The 17,336-nt window shown below is 32.8% G+C and overlaps 2 protein-coding genes across 5 annotated transcripts in view; one reads left to right on the top strand and one right to left on the bottom strand.

Moving 5' to 3' along the window:
• The window catches only part of LOC128998419 (ubiquitin carboxyl-terminal hydrolase 1-like), a 36,648-nt gene extending 25,494 nt beyond the window's left edge, over nucleotides 1–11,154 (top strand). For 2 of the 4 annotated variants that reach the window (XM_054424538.1, XM_054424539.1), the window contains exons 7-12: nucleotides 286–483; nucleotides 1,137–1,320; nucleotides 1,655–1,759; nucleotides 2,913–3,113; nucleotides 4,203–4,448; nucleotides 7,948–11,154. In XM_054424538.1, coding sequence (XP_054280513.1) covers nucleotides 286–483; nucleotides 1,137–1,320; nucleotides 1,655–1,759; nucleotides 2,913–3,113; nucleotides 4,203–4,448; nucleotides 7,948–7,957 — 944 coding nt within the window. In that variant the 3' untranslated portion in view covers nucleotides 7,958–11,154. Of the gene's footprint in view, nucleotides 1–285; nucleotides 484–1,136; nucleotides 1,321–1,654; nucleotides 1,760–2,912; nucleotides 3,114–4,202; nucleotides 4,454–4,667; nucleotides 4,881–7,947 lie in introns of those variants that run through there. The other 2 variants (XM_054424540.1, XM_054424541.1) reach the window with 2 other exon arrangements.
• A 978-nt stretch (nucleotides 11,155–12,132) lies between these two features.
• The window catches only part of LOC128998304 (atos homolog protein A-like), a 76,901-nt gene continuing 71,697 nt past the window's right edge, over nucleotides 12,133–17,336 (bottom strand). Inside the window, exons 11-13 of the mRNA XM_054424384.1 lie at nucleotides 16,679–16,851; nucleotides 15,628–15,863; nucleotides 12,133–14,264 (exon numbers count right to left, since the gene is read on the bottom strand). Of these exons, the coding sequence (XP_054280359.1) occupies nucleotides 14,096–14,264; nucleotides 15,628–15,863; nucleotides 16,679–16,851 (578 nt within the window). The 3' untranslated portion in view covers nucleotides 12,133–14,095. The remainder of the gene's footprint in view (nucleotides 14,265–15,627; nucleotides 15,864–16,678; nucleotides 16,852–17,336) is intronic.

The following is a 17,336-nucleotide window of genomic DNA, read 5'->3' on the forward strand; positions in this document are numbered from 1 at the left end:
AATGGTTAAATGTTAGGTTATTGATGATTTCGACGAATTAACCACCGTGACAAATGGCAACACATTGCGCAAGACTACTATTTTCAATTTCAAGCTCAACGGTAAAATTTATTTATTGATGGATGAAACTAAATGGCTACATGACAAACAGCAAAGCCTTCATTCAGCAAACCAAAACGAGCTTTTATTTATTGTTTGTATGCTTTGTTCAGTATTTTCAGTAGTTAGTCTGCAGGTTTGCTGCGGCGGGGGTATTTTTAAATTTAATTCATTAATCATTTTCAGATGGACCTCTGATCTGTGAGCAGCCCTTAACCCAAAATGACGAAGAGGGGCCTCGAGTAGCAAATAACTTCATTTCTGAGGATTTTGAAGGTGTTATGCTTCTCTATACGACTTGTCTAGAGTGTGAAAGGACAAGCCAACTTTCAGAATCTTTTATCGACATATCTGTTCCCATCACCGCCCCAAGTGGTCCGTGTGGTAAGTCTTCTTACTCTTCACTTAAGCTGTGCAAGAACCAACATAGATAGAGAATCTGCATACTGTCACACAAGGCATTGTCCCTCAATGCTACCATGAAATTTGAACAATATGTAAGATATAGGTTTTTGGTAGCTTTAAGCCACAACTGAGGTTTTTGATAGTTTAAACTCTTCTGTTGTTTCAACTTTTATCGCACAGTGTAAAAGTATAAAGCAGAAAAAATAGATACACAACTAAGAAAAGAGTCCCAAGCAGATGATAGCAGAGTTGTGTTGTACAGTAGACGCTCGCTGATTCGGCATGTTCAGGACTCACTGTATAATGTAACTTGCTTAAATGTAGTTTTTTTTGTTTTTTTTGACAATTGTGGTTAATATAAAATAGTGTGATTAATCAAATTGTGGATAATCGGGATATTTCTTTACTAAATTATTAAAAGTATCTTAATGAGTTTTTCTTTTCTTTAAAAAAAGAAAAACAACGATTGTTGAGCAAAGCAAGTAGTTAGTGTACTATAGTGATAGCATTTTATTGGCTGCACTGTGACAGGAACCATGACATTTTAGTCTGTCAAGCTATCGACCAAACCACTGTCTTACAAAAAATAATTCATGTGCAAGACTTTTATTTAATAAGCAATTTTTTACCAGTGACCTCAGAAGAAGTCAGTTCACTATACCATTCGGCTGTGATAACTGAAGAGTACCTAATAGACAGTGAAAAGTATTGGTGCGAAGATTGTGGTCGGTACAATGAAGCCAGGCGTAACATCAGCTACGACACTTTACCCAGACTGCTTATCCTGCACCTGAAACGATTCAGCAGCTCTTACGGGTATGGATTGACGTACTTTTTCTACTTTATCTTTAACTTTTCCATGAGTTTGTATTGTATGACGACACTTATTTTAAATAATAAGACCGATTATAGCATAAGCTTCAAATATAAAAAAATATTTAAGTTCAGTTGTGGTAAGTAATCACCCATAAGCATAAACTCCTTTTTAAAGTTAATTTTTTGCGATGGTGAGTTTATGTTATTTAAGAAATTACTATGGTCATTTTCCATCATGATTAGTAAAAAAGTTTTCACTATGTTACAAGATTTTCTTTTACTAGTTTTGTTCGGATCCATTTACACGGACATTAACACGATTTTTGTTTTCCAGATCATGTGTTCAAAAAGTCAATGAATATATGCCAACACCTATCGAACTGAGTTGCTTCTGCAACAAATGCAAAGATCTGGAGGAGAGACTAAAACCTCACCGAGGGTATGCTTGGATTTGTTTTTACTCTAAGAATCACCCTTTATAGGCCTATCTGTTTCAAATGTGTTTCCCATATGAAATTGCTTTATACCTTCATACACATAACTCTTTGACTTCAGTTTGCTACTAGGCGAGTTACACACCGGTATCGCAGACATAATGTCGCCGATATTTCTGATGTCGCTAGCATGATGTCTACGACATATTTCATGGGAATTGGCACGTGCTGGAGACATGAAAGTTAAGTAATCATATAAGTACCGAAGCGGCACCGCCGAAACTACTAGAAACGTGTTCTTCGCTACCACGATAAATATTGGCGATATTAAACCCGCCTTAGTTTGGATTTCTAAAGAGTATTCCAAATTTAAACCATAAAATCTATTCCACAAACAAATACTAATCTAAGTCTACTGATTCCACTAGTAATTTATTAATGATTCTTGCTGATATCCAAATCTCAAAAATACATTAGGCCTGTTCACTGTGGAAAATAGCATCATGACATATCTTTAAATACCCCTGCCGCAGCAAACCTACAGACTTGGCGAATTTCAACTTGTCTGATTACATTTTTACTAAAATATTTCCAGAAAAATAAGACATATTTATTCTCAATTTAAATAACATTAGATTTAACGAGATCTTAGGTTTGCTGCTACGGGGAAGGTAAAAAGTGTTTTTTGACCATACGTCTATAGTATAGGATGAAATAAATAAATTTGCTTCATTTTGTCAAACATATATATCCATAAACAAGTAAACTACTACAGTTTTAATTTTATCCATAAGAATAACATGAGAATTTTAAATTAAACTATTTTTGAATTTACTCCGAGACCGTTAGGCATAAAACAGCGCTTCAATATACTAATTGCAATTTTTTTGTTTTCAGGGTCAAAAATGAGAAAACCCCATTTTTACCCCTTAAACCCCTATTCCCCTGGTCCGATTATGCTGGTTTGCGAACTCGTTAAAATAAACAAAGGTTAGACCTTTGAACTGATGCTAGATTACTGAAAGTGCCGTACAATCGGATGCCAGATTAGCGGGTTTTTACTGTAGACTGCTTGTTTGTTGATATGTAAGAGCAACCCTGTAATATATTACAGAGGGTAGTTATTATGTATAACTACAGCGTCTTTCACTTGCACAGGTACCAACTGTATGGGATCATCATGCACCTGGGCTCTACCCTAGCCAGTGGACACTACGTAAGCTACGTATGTGGAAGGGACACTGTCATGGACAGTGCAAACTGCACAAGAGACAAGAGAAAAACCGCTTCCCTCTCAGGAGGAGCTGGCAAACCTGCTAGTAACACGGAGAAACATGGAACACAGAAAACATTGTTTAGGTTAGTACAATATTGTTATATGGCAAACCATTCCTCATTTGGCTGTTCGGCATAGGTTTTGGTGCTATTCATTATTAAATTAATAATGTAATCTAAATAGAATTTAAAAATTTTATTGGTATTTACTTTTACATACTTCTCTTAAATTACTATTGGTAATTTAATTTTATGAGCATCAACTGGAATTTCAGGTCCATTTTCACAACTAAATAGTTTTCTAAAGGGTTCATAACCTTCCATAGTCTCTGTCACACTCACTAGAAAAGGGAACAGCTGTTAAAGATGTACTGTATAAACTAATGTGCAATGTGCTGTATACAGTCCTAGATTGAAATAATTCACTGATCCGTTGTCAAATGCCACCACCTATCGGGATGCATCATGACGAGCAGGTCTCATCAAACTATAGCAGTGTCTTATAAGCGTAACAAAGGCTTGTCAAAACACTGTGTAAAGTTAATTTGTACCCTAAAAGACCAGTTAAGAAATTTGAACGTAATAAGTTTGGTAAAAAAAGCTCGGAAATGGATAGCTACACTTTGGATAAAACAGCTTTATTGAAAATGTTAAGAGAGTGTTAAGTAAATGTAGTCTTTTTTGGGGATTTTTTGCTTTTATGTCAATCAACTTTGTTTGATTTTTAAGATCGTGAAAAATGTCAAAAAAATCTAGACTGGAAAAATTACAGCGCTCATAAAATGTGTTTTTTGTACTAGAGAGTGAGATTAGGAAGCGACTAGTGGTACTCAACATTGGCGAAGTTGAGTCACTGACATGAAGGAATTGAAGGGAGTGGGGCAGGATGAGGCAATGACCTAACTGTGTAATTTGGTGCACCGCATTAGGTTTTATTGCAACGACACATTATTCTTCAATGCCAGTTAAGCACATTGACCTTGTTAAACCCAAGTTGTAATACATAACTGTAAAAACAAATTGAAAACGCACAATTGTGTTCAAATTGCTCAACTGATTGTTCAAATTATTAAATAGAATCATGTCTTTGTAATGTTTAAAATGTGTATGAATTAAGAACTTTCAAAGTTGCTTGACTGTCAGTGTAGCTACAGATTCTTATCTTGCTGACAGGTTTTTCTCAAAGAGCTCGAAGCCTACTTACCCGAGCCCCCTAGAAAACCGAGGGCCCTACTTTTCCCCTTGTAGGAGTGCTGATTGCTGCGGGGCCAAGCTAGACACCAACGAACCTGTTTGGCTCGAATGTGACGATGACACTGTCAGGACCATCTCTAAGAAACATTTGGGGGAGCTTCTGGGGCCGAAAAACTCCAAAAACTCTGCTCTCACCCCTTACCTATTGTTTTATTCAAGGATACAGTAAGGTTCGTTGGGATTTAAGGTTGAAAGTTGTGCAAACTGTAGGATTTCACAATTTTGTTGCTCAAGTTCAGAGTACTGAGTATAGTTTTAAATATGTAAAAATATTAAGTTTTCATTTGTCTCTATAAGGTTGTTTTTATGCTAACTGATGAATCATTATTAGTTTAATCTTTTCTTGATTTTCAATTCAATCTCAAGAATTATTTTATTTTACAGTATGGAGATCAAGACTCGATCCTTAAAGTGAATATTTTGTATCTAAATACGCAAGATTCTGTAGTCTCATCCCAGTTAAACAAATGGGCCAAACAAAATCCATCTTCAAAATCCTGAATTTGGAATTTTATTTTTGCCTCTGGTTTCTGTAAAAAAACTAATCTATATTTTTTTCACATAAATTATATTCAAGCAAATAATAAAATTTTGCCATTCCCACATCTACATGTGTTTTTATTTTAAAATTGGAAATTGAAACTATTAATGGTTTAGGTATTGCAATATTTTTTTAGTGGGATTACAATCACGTACTTTTTATAACTAATTTTAAAACATGCGTTTTGTATTATCTCAGTTTAAAGTAATGGTAGGGAAATTACACTTGTTAATTAAAGTTTGATCTCATTTTATTGATATTATACTTTCCTAAACTGTTAATGGCTTTTCAAATCAAAGTATTTCATTATCTCATTTAAACTCAAAATACTCTTAGAAAGGTTGTTTCTAGTTTATTAGTCTTTAGTTGCTTCTTTATGAAATATTTATTTGTGGAGCTTTCAATGTTATTGTAACAAAAGCCTTTGAGAACAAAAACAGATTTTAGAACTAGATCAATCTTTTGTCAACTAACTATTATTATTATGCCATAGATAGAGTGTGTTTCAAGTTAAACGTTCATACATTACACATAACAATAGTTTGTAATGTTAAGTATTATTAACCAAATTCAAACTATTCTCAAATTTAGAACGACACTTTTAAAATAAGTTTGTATATATTATATTTGTATTAGTAATAAAGACTTGGTTGTAAATTAAAAGTTAGATGAAAACATGTATATAATACATTATATAATAGACATTCAGGTGTGTTTTGTAAAGGTATATGTTGAAATGTCATTATTTTATGAACAAGGACGGCACTCCCTTAATTTGTTATTGGATCAATTCACAAGTTGGTCTTTTTACTTTTGTAATCTTTCATCATCTTAGTCTTTTTTTCATAAGCAGACTATATTTTTAATTTGTTCATGCGTCACGCCTTAAGTTAAAACAATTCACAAATGATTGTCTTAAGAATTTATATTTGGCCTACTTAAGACATTTTAACATATAGACCATGATGAATTGTGGTTGCATATAAATTTAAAATACATGTTCAAGAGATATTGAAGAAAATTTAAAACTACCTAACTGCTAGTCCCTATTACACTACAAAAAATACATTGAAGAATAATCATTAGAAAATAAAAGGGAGTAAGGTAAAAATATAAAATAAGCACCCTAATAAATAATAATAATATTATTGAAAACATTAAAAGCTACTACATTTTATAATGCTCATAAAATCATACACAGGCAATCCAGCTATTATCCAACAAGATTTGTGTCATAAGCTTAAAACTATTTAATCATGGTTATTTTATATAATCAATCTTCTACTTTAGACGGACTTTTATCAATTACGTTTTAAATCAAATACTTACCCTATTACTTATATATTACTGGAAGCCCTCTAAGTTACAAAAACAGGTGACCTGTAACAGCAGGATACAGTGTTAAAGTTTTTTTAGGCAGCTCACCTTGAAATCATATTTAGGCCTGACAACATTATAAAACATTCCACACTAAATGTTAAATGTTAGATCAAGAATACCTTTATTTGGTAAAAAGTAGGAGGGAGTTGGTTAATAGCTATTCTGGCTCATTAACATCTACAACCCTGTGTATGTATTTGTACATTGAAAAAAGTTTACCTAGCCAAAGCTGTATGTAAGTGACTATTATATTTGCATTGTCTCCTCTTTTCAGTGACGGCACTGTAGTTTGACAGTGTTCTGAAGTTGGCCTTAGTAGTCTTCCTTTAAGTGCACAATAGACGTCAATGAAAATATAAACTGATGATTTTTCTAAATCTGTTTGAAAACAATTTTATGATTTTTCACGTTTAATTTTCATATGATTGTTTGATGATGGATTCAGCCATTTTTCAGTAGACTCTCAGTTTACATGTTCATTGTTGAAGGGCTGCCTTTGCAGCAGACTGTAACACATCAATCTATTGTTAAATGAAATTGTAAATACAAAACTGTCATTGTCAGTTCAGCTTGTCAAACCTTGTTCAAATTCTCTTTTTTGTCATATATTATGTTACACAGTCGTGAAAAACATCCTATCCCGTAAGTTTGTCTCTATTTTTTACACATACATACCAACATTTCTGCCACAACTCTGATTCTTCACTGTAGTGGATTAGATGATTATTCGGTTCCTGTCAAACCACAATCATATCTGTCAGGGGCAAGTACAGCCCTTTCAGTCTCTTCAACCGATTTACACATAGCACAGTATGAATAAAGGATACACAGTATAGCAAAAACTAGGCATAGATTTAAATTGAAAACAATAGTTAAACAGTAATGAACCATGATGGTTGGTGGGTGACAGTGCACTGCAGACTGCCGGTTTAAGTGATCTTCATTATTGTGTCCATCGAAGACATTATAATATCGAAAGATGGATAATTTTAAGCACCTGACGGATGATTTTGGCTTAATAGGAGCTGAAACCCAGGTCATCGACTACAAGGAGAAAGATGGAGTCAGATCTAAGGCAGAAAATGTTGTTTGTAAATTATATCAAACAGCTCTGTTGGCCAATCTCGATGAATAATTTCCCACATATGTTGGGTCCCCATTCAGTCCTAACCTCATTTGTCCTAAACATCTCAAATCTCTCTGCTTGAATTGAAACAGTACACAGTAATCTTCAAAAATATATAACTATACATTCATGATGTACTGACATAGAGCAATAAGAAAAATAAGGAATGCATGTTAATTATTCTTGCTTCAAAATACTTTCATAAAGGGCTCTTGTATAAAATTGCTACATTGTGAATTAGTACGATAGAATTCTTTCAGCCTGCTAAAAGTGCTCAATCTGTTGTCTGATGCTTGGTATTTCTCTACCATGTTTGCCGTTCAGCCAAACAACAACTGAACATGTTTATTGAATCTGAAAGAAAACTAAATTGATGTTTTATTTGGTAGTAAGTCTTTTTGTGTTGCTTGGAAAAAGTACAAAATGTTTCCTGTGTTTCATTTTAAATCAAAGTGTTTTAACAAGGGTGGGTATGATAGTTCAATTTACCACTGTGATAAATGGATATTTATTTATCGATCTTGTTAAAAGCTTATCGTTACTCTTTAGACTAAATTCAACTTTACTGAAAGAACGTAATCTCATCAAGTAAACACGATCAATGTTCTGGTTTTCAGGTCAGCGTAAGTGAAATCTCTCAAGAGAAAGAAGATGACCTTTTAAAAGTATTATAGTTTTAACTTTTGTTAACCGTCATAGTTAGGAGAGCTTTGTTTAATCCATTTTTTATTCCATAATAGTGTTGTCCGGTAGTTTTAATTTCTAAGAACAATTAATTGTAATACTTAGGTTACTAAAGATACTACAGTAGAGAGTTGATTATCTGAAACAATTTGAGGAAATTGGCTGTTCGCATAACTGTTTTTTTCTTTGGATAATTGGTCATTGACAGTAAAAATTAGATATATTTTTTAACTTTGATAACATTTAAACACCTTTTTTATGTTTACATTTGTATTTTTACAAGTTTTGTCGACTTTAGCATCGGTGACCATATCTTGCAGTCTCAGTAACAACGACGATCGTCTGCCGCAATAGCGTAAACGACCTTGATTATATCTTGCCGTCTCGGCATCACCTCTTGCGATCCCGGCAACACCGGTGATTGGCCTTTTGGTTAGCTAATGTTTTGGATAATCGACGCTCTACAGTAATAGTATGTTATGCAATTTTAAAGTTTGAATGAGTTTTAAAGTAGTGACAGGTGATATGCTACCCAAGACTTTTTATATTTTCATTGTTTTGTCATTTTACTGTGTTCCCAAGCATTTAATAAAAGTATTATGCAATGTTCTTAAAGTTAACATTGTGTCCAAACTCTTGTTTACGTTTTTATTTTAAAATTCTAGTTTCTTAAGTTTTCAGGACAAATATTAACCCTTCCCGAGCGTTGGCCGTATATTTATTTATTTAATTTAATGTCAGTACATCATAATAACAGTACATATTGCCAATGGTTAAATCAAAGACTTAAAACTAATAGATAAAACTAATTAATCTGTTTTTACACAAAAACAACTGGATCTTCCCTAAATATAATTTTTACATGTCAAAAATTGAGCTAGGAGTGGGTAGGTTTATTCATACCTAATTCCAACTCAATCGTATATATTTTAGATTAGTTAAGATTAAATGATCCGAATTTTGAAGAAGACATGATTGAATTATCGAATCGGAGTATTACTGAAAGAAATGCCGCTGTTCAGCTTTCTGAACACTCTGAAGATTCAGACAATGAGTTTCAGTACGTAGTTCAGGTGGTATCAGAAGCTAACTATGATATAAGCGGTCTTGAAGTGATGCAGGGTGTTGAACGTTATGATGAAGATAACATGGATGTACATTTTGAACAAAGTAGCTTTCGTGCTGGTACACTTGATTTTGTAAATAAATAAATGTTATGAAAACGATGAAAATTAATAGAGGCCTGGGCCTTCTGAAAAAAGCTTTACTCTTAAGACGGAGGAGTGTAGCAAACCTAAGGAACTGAATCTAGATCATGGTCAAGATGTTAGTGTTGTTGGTTATGGTAGGACTACAACAATGTCTGATGATGAAAATGAATCAAAATGAAAATGAAGTGGGGGAGGCCTCTGCATTCACAAGTAATCAACAAAACTGAAGATAAGGCCAAGGGGACAGACGAAAAGGAAAAATACTCCCGCCACAGCAAACCTGCAGACTAAGCTAATTTCCATTTGCCTGATTTGATTTTCAATTAAATCTATTTCAATAACGTTACGTTTAAAAACCATCTTTACCCCATAAAACCCCCCTTCCCATAGTCTGATGATGGTTCGCGAACTCGTTCGAATAAATGTGGGTTTACACGTTTATACAAAATTTCATCCAATCGGATCATTTTTGCTCGAGTTATCTTGGTAACGGACACATATGTAAATTAATATTAAAAGTAAATTGTTCCCCTGTCCAGGTCTTAACATGAGAACTACGGTAATAGCTTATTCCCTATATGGGAAATTTGCTAAAAGTGGAAAGGAACAGCACCTAGAATGGGCACACGCACAGGCACATGTAAAATTATGGCCATAAAACTTGTAAAAAATTATTTTAATAAAAAATGTGTCTACAATCAATATTAACCATTAGATAAAAGTAAAAAGCATCAAAATTTCAAAATCAATTTTTTAACCCCAACCAAATAATTGATCGCGTTGTGAGAAGGGCTCGCCATGCAGCCGCTACTCGGGAATGGTTAAAACAATTTTGTAAGGCATTCAGGGAAACTGAATGTAAATGGTGATAACAAATCTTACCATCGTTCACTCACTCGGTTGGTCATTCAGTATTGTAGTGTCAAGTGTAAAACTGTTAAAAAAATAATTTAACAGGAGAATATTGTTTTCCTTCCTTGTTAGGATCATATGATGATCATCAGAGTTCACAAATAAGACATTTCTTTAGTCGGTAGGGTTAAACTTGTAAATGTGTATAGATTAATTTATCGTTTCTGTTAATAACACATATAGAAACTGGCTTTTCTCAATATTCTGAAAAATATGCAATTTAGAATGAATGGTTTCACAATAGCTTCTGTGGGTTGTAATATGAAATTATTAAACTTTTTAACAAGTCCATTTAAGAGCTATTTTGCACTGTCATTGAATGGACTGTAAAATAACATTCCGATATGTGATATATACAGTAACTTAGCCGTAGGAGTCCTGTGTTGCAAGTTTATAGTCACAATAAAGAAAACAGTAAATTTCTAAAAAGTAATTACATATGAAATATAGTTTGCTACAAAGTTCTATTTTAATTTTTCGTTGACAAAGCAGGCTCACCTGAATTGGTAAGAGCCGATCCAGTGCAAGAAAAGTAGTCTGTAAAGCAAGTTGGGCCAGGGTAGACTCTTTCTTAATTAGGAAAGCCTGTTATTTAAACAAAACTAATGTTTTATGTCTATATTACAACATTAATCCCATTTCACCTTGTTTGGGGCGAATATGAAGGGTGATTATGGAAGACAGTAAAGTTATATCGTTCTGTTATGTTAGGCCCACTTTCAAAAACCTCTTTGCTTTTAACTAGTTACGGAAAACATGACCCAGTCACAAATATTAGATGTTTGACGAACATGTGACTAGCAACACTGCACTCCAATTCTTCCCTACATAGTATACTACTATTAGTCACTCTAGGGCTAGAAGCACAGCTTTGTAGTTCGATGCTTTTGAAAACAATTATTATAAAAAATCAAAATTAATGTTAGATAAGTATTTAAAATGTGATAAGGAAATTGTTATGTAAATAATATGATATTTTTATTGTCACTAATGTACATTATTATATGTTTAAAAGGTGTTGTTAATGTCAATAAATTGTGCTTTGTTTCGTCTATGTGTGTGTTTTCTGAACTGTGTCATCACATGAAACCCAAATTTACCATAAATATTTCTTAAAAGTTTCTTTAAATGTTTTTGAGTTGTAGGATCCCATAGATATTAAAACCTGTGACGGGGCAGATTTTGTGTGTAGGACAAAAAGGCTAATTTCTTTTTGCAAAAACATTGTGATTTTCAAAGTTGTATACCTTGACTATGTACCCCTGTGTGGTGATGCCTGCAGGGTTTGTATTGCACCACTGTTTCTGTTACAAAGGAATTGATTTTTTAAAGCTCTATCCTTCGCAAAAATACTTTTGGGAGTCAATCTCAATATTTCTTACATTAGCCTTTTTAGACGTATCAATCATATAGGCCTAAAGTTCGATTCACACACATCAATTCCAGCACGTCACAGTTCTGTTACCCAAGTCATAAAATTTATTCTTTAATACATTTTCTTTTGCGATATCTATTCTCACCTGATGCAATTCCGACTCACGTCCATCAGTCAATTTAAGATTTCTTCCCACCGATATTTTGGGATTGTTCAGACGTATGATGTATGTGTTTGAGGTTAAAAAATAATTTTTTAAAATAAAATTGTGTTTTTGTTAATTAAATTACTGTTTGTGACAATCAACAATATGGATGATGAAAATTTGATAGAATATTGTGTTTTTTTTTTATCTTGTAATAATCACTGTAAATAAAGTGATGGAAGACTGAACTGATGTGTGTAAATCGACCTTAACCATTGTGTGATACAGTCTATTTCTTGATGATATATCTTATAGCAAGGTTAGACATTTCTGTATGCTCTTGATGCGTTAACTTTAAATAATAAATGTAACTAAAGGTGAACAAACATGTTATTCAACCTCAGATATTTGTGTCATAAATGTGTGTAACCAGTTAATCAGAGTAGGAAGAATATCAAAACCACACAGTTTCACAACACCATAACGGCCATAGCTATTTATTCTCTTAATTGCAAAACATTATTACAGTGAAAATTAAATACAACTATTGACAAACTGAAAGAAATAACTAAATAATGACACTTAAGTAAGAGTAGAATACAATGGGATTTTAATGAAAAATTGAAACAATACATTGAAAATAAGTCAGATTGAACTCATAACTGAATGAAGCCTAAAATTTCTCAACTAAAATAAACGTGTTGTTATTTATGTATGTCTAAGTTTGTGTCCATCGACTTATTTCAATAAACTTTGACAGACTAAATTTGAAAGATAGGAAAAATAGGCTCACCTATTAAATACATAAAATATCCATACTACTAGCACTAGATATAAAAATAGTGACCTATGTAATTAATGGCAACAATAATCTAGCTCTGGCTACAAACATGGACCTTAAAACAGTGTAAGATTATTTAATTCGGGTTCATCATTATAACTTAAATTTTACCATTCACTCATTTGCAAATGGGATACTGTCAATGGTAACTAATTAAAATGTGCTAATTCAAAAACCACAAGGAAGAGAAAATAAAGTTTCTAGTACAAGTACACACAAATTAGATTTAAAGCAACGTATATTATTATTGAAAATATTGCTTATACCACTTTTTTGAAGGCATTGGTACTACTTGAACACATTCAAACAATTCAAGAATCTTGACGAATCAAGGGTTTTCACTCATAAAAAACTATATAATTATATATCAATATATGATTGATATATGAATCAAGGTTAGATAGTATTCATATCTTTTATGTGGTCTTCGTTAATTTTCAATAATTATTAGTTGAACGTTTAGGAGATATTTTTATTTAACATATGTTTGAATGAAATGGTAGGTTGACTCTTGTCCTGAAATGTGATGCATATTCACTAGCCTCTGTCAGTGATTGATCTCATGTTCTCCAGGTTATATTGTAAAAATAGGCAAATCATTGTAGTACTGTTAGTAACTTTTGTTAAGCTTCTGATATTAACCAAGTATTTGTTCTTACTTTATGAACTCAATTCTTTATTCAAAAATATACATACACTGTCTCACAATTAATCTGTTTGAGATTGAAATTAAACTCCACCTGATGACATAATGTTTCATAACTAAAACAAAGATAAAATGTTGTTTGTACGCAACAAAATAGCGAAAAGAAAGATTAGTTCACACAAATCTGAATACTAAAACATTTCAATGACTACATTTACTGCAGATGTCAAATTATTTAAACAAACTCATTGTAATAAAACTGAAACGCATAATATTTTTTTAAATCCTATTTTAAAATGTTGTGATGACTTGAATTAGCATTTTGTTGACCAAATATCACCATGAGAGTAACTTACAATTAATATATAAGGCAAACTAGATACTTTTAAGATTGTCACTTAATCATACTCTATCAAACTAACAGTGGAAAACAATGTGAAAACTAAAAAAGAAATGTTATCTTTGAGTACAGAAAAATAAACTTTTCTCCTGAAAAACAAAAGAAAAACACATTGAAAATTTGAAATGGATTCAAAGACGAGATTGGTTTAGAGCTAAATTGAATGTGACTGACACGCTTGTCTCCCTCCTCGGAACTCTCATCATAATAATTTATCTAACTGTACAATACTTATACGAAATATGTTATATATTTATTCATCTACTCTATAGTTACTCTTTAATAATGAATCTACTGGTCTAACTCTAAAATTGAAAGACATAAGAGTGTTTATAAATATTCAAAACAAAAGAACAGAAAGAACTTCGGACAGTCTCACACAGACCCGAAAACTACAAGTGGAAATCACAACAATTCAAACCGGTAGTCCAACGATAAACACTAACCAAAGTTGACAACGCAATAATCGTTAAACTACCGACACAACAATCAAATAAAATTAAGAAACATAACAAACACAAAGTTGCGCCAGTATCACAATGGTCAAGTGTTCACTTGCGTGGAGAGAACTTGGGGTTGGTTGGGCCGTAAGTAAACGAGCGCATTTCACAGGCAGTGTCGGCTGTGTGACCTGAGGCAGTATCCATGTCTGACTTACGAAAGATTATCATACGGATATCCGTGTGGAGAGTCAGACGCCCTGACTTAGAACTGGCAAATCTGTCACAGAAAACCCAACATATGTTAATTAACATGTCCATCATCTAATATAAATAAAAGGTCTATCTTTGATCAATAAAAAAACATAAGAATTACTGGAAACTCACTTTTCAACACACATAAAGTAACTTATAACAGCAATTTTGTTGAAAATGATTCATCTAGCTTACTCTAGGGACCAAGAGATAAACAAAAAGTCACAATACAAAATTAATATTTTGTCCTGTTATAGGTATTCTTCACAGAGTAGATTGTAGAGAAAATGTAGACTGTTATATAAAGTAAGCTAGCTGACCTATATCCCCACTCCATTAATGCCTAATCAGCCACTTCTTATAAAATATGTGAGGTAGATAAGAAATTACTTAACTTTTGCACTACTTGCTTCACGACATTAAGTCATTGTAGGCTAATAGATTTTTGGTAGACATAAAATACTAAGTATCTCAAGTACATGTGAAGCTTGTGAAAAAGTTGCAGCACATATTGCATTGTTCAAGGTAAATGCATGGTGTTTTCTGATTTGTAACATAGCCTACATTTCCTTTGAATATTTTTGGGTGTCAAATTAAAAAAAATATTAGAAAGAAACAAATTTTCATAAAAGAAGATACTCATCATTTAAACGGTGATATGTATTATTTTAATTTCAACACTAATATTTAATGTTTATTTGGATTTTTGTATTTAGGTTGAATACCATTTTGAAAATATTTTGATCTCCACTTTGTGTGGCATAATACTCAAGGTGTATAAATTCAAGATTAATATAAATGAAAAACCAATTAACTATTAATATTTGGAAGAAGAGTGTCTACCAGTCAGTAGCCTATAACAGAAAATTGTTACTTTTCAAAATCTATTGCTGAAGTTTGTGATAAGCATGTAGAGAACATTTCTTGAACTTCAGAAACCATCATTATGTACATTACGAAAATATATAAATGCATCCTGTAATTTACATTTTTACTAGACCTACTATACTTGCATGATTTACAATAAATTATAGTGCTATTACAATTTTATTCTAAACATTGGATGAAGAATGGGAAAAACTGTTTTGCTGGGTTATAAAATATGGGTACTGTATTTTAACTATTTCATTTTAGGGCAGTGATAAAAATCAGACACTTTGAAGGCCTTTACATGTAAAGCAGTGACTTTTTAGTTACACCCGTAACTGTGACCCGCTTGTAAAATAAATCACTCTGTAATTTAAAAACCCCTTAGTTAAAGAAACCATTCTTCAGTAATTTTATCTCCCCAAGCACTAACTTATCATTAAATTTCATTGGCCCACAGTAAAACCACAGACATTTCTGAGTAAACACCCAGTGAAGAAGGCAATAGTAATGGTAATTACCGCAGATGAATGAGGTAGCGAAGGTACTTCTGGGAGTTTTTTACTGGCTCGGACAGTCCTGCAGGCATGTAGAGAGTACGTTGACGCAAGAACGTGTGAGAATTACTAGGCATGTCTGTCAGGTTGTACATAACCACAAACATCTTTATCACAGTGCCGAGGGGATTGAGGAGGGTCACCTGGATGGTACCACTACGAGGCACCACGTACCCTTTCTTACCCAAGTTGATATGAGCCTGAAAATCATTTACAGTTATTTACCAAATATTTTTCTAACATAGGTCTATTCAACTTTAGCATACCAGCTTTCATAAAAATCGGTTGAAAAAATTCAAAGATAAAAATGTTTTAATGTAAAAATCACAAAATGGCAAATACCTGATTAACAAAGTGTTTTTATAAAAAAATCATTCTTGATTTCAATTTATTTTGACTCATGAAACCATTTCCCTTAGTTTCGCTGTTCAGTTACGGGACACCCTGTATATACTTTGAGAAACAATGTGAAAAATTAATGAATAAAAGTATGCGTTTATTTTACATGATTAGTTACAGCATGAGTAGAAAAAAATATACGCTTTTTAATGTGAAATAGTCTTAAGGCAGTAAAGGAATTATTATTATTATATTATTGCTTTCTATATTTCTGGAATATTATTAGGTCTCCCGTTTTATTTTACATTCCTTGTAATACTGATCAATGTTTTTATCTGGCGGCATTAAGCAATTTAAACTTAAGATAAAAATGTTATACATTAATGGTACTTCCCCTTACATTAAAGTGGGACTAAAATTAAAAGGTTATCTTTTATTCCATTTGGTATGAAGTATGAACTTATAATCACTCTTCTTTAGCATACATCATTGTTCATATGTCGTTACACGTACACTTATATTTTTTAACTTTTATTTATCAAAATTGTATAACATACGTGATTTTTCATTATAGCTGTTATGTTCATACAACATTGTAGTAATAAATAAATGTATACAATTAGAAGACAATGAGAGTGGAGTGTATAATGCATTGTTAAACAGAACAGATACTTACAAGGTATGGAGTTGAGACTTTATCATTGTCACCGAGAGTGTAGAAGAATACAGTGACAGGCAGGACAAGGTGGGGAGGGCAGAAAGATCCTGACGCTCCGAGATCTGCGGTGAAACCATGGACTGTGCTAACAGGTTCCAACCTTCCATTCAACACCGACTCCTCAAAACTTCCTGCAACAAGAACACGGGGCATTAGGCTACTGTTTAACACATTCGCTGCTATTGTGTAATGACCGGATTCACTGTATGTTCTTATTATATTTCATACAATAGAATTGCTACAGTATGGAGCATACTGTGTTTCAGTGTTTGTGGACAAATGGAAGTCCTACAAATAACCAACAGATAGCATATTTAATGTCCGTCCGGAGCGTTTGGCAGATGTTGGGAGCAATCGGCAGACGTTGAGAGCGATTGGTAAACAATCGGCAGAGTAGGTAATGAACAGCAAAGTCGATTTAACTTAATGAATTAAGGGCATTTTATTTTAATATAATTTAACCTTAAGCGTTTTATGTCACTACTAAAATAAGAGAAAGCGCAATAAAACACGGAATAATGGCCTAATGGTCAACGATTTCCTTTCGACACTCTACTAAAATGAGAAATATTTTTGCTAGTCCTGCAATAACAATTGTTTTTAGAGGACCGCCAAA

The sequence above is a fragment of the Macrosteles quadrilineatus genome, unplaced genomic scaffold (assembly GCF_028750875.1).
Source record: "Macrosteles quadrilineatus isolate MER2022 unplaced genomic scaffold, UCM_ALF_1.0 Scaffold_7__1_contigs__length_78375512, whole genome shotgun sequence".
NCBI lineage: Eukaryota > Metazoa > Arthropoda > Insecta > Hemiptera > Cicadellidae > Macrosteles > Macrosteles quadrilineatus.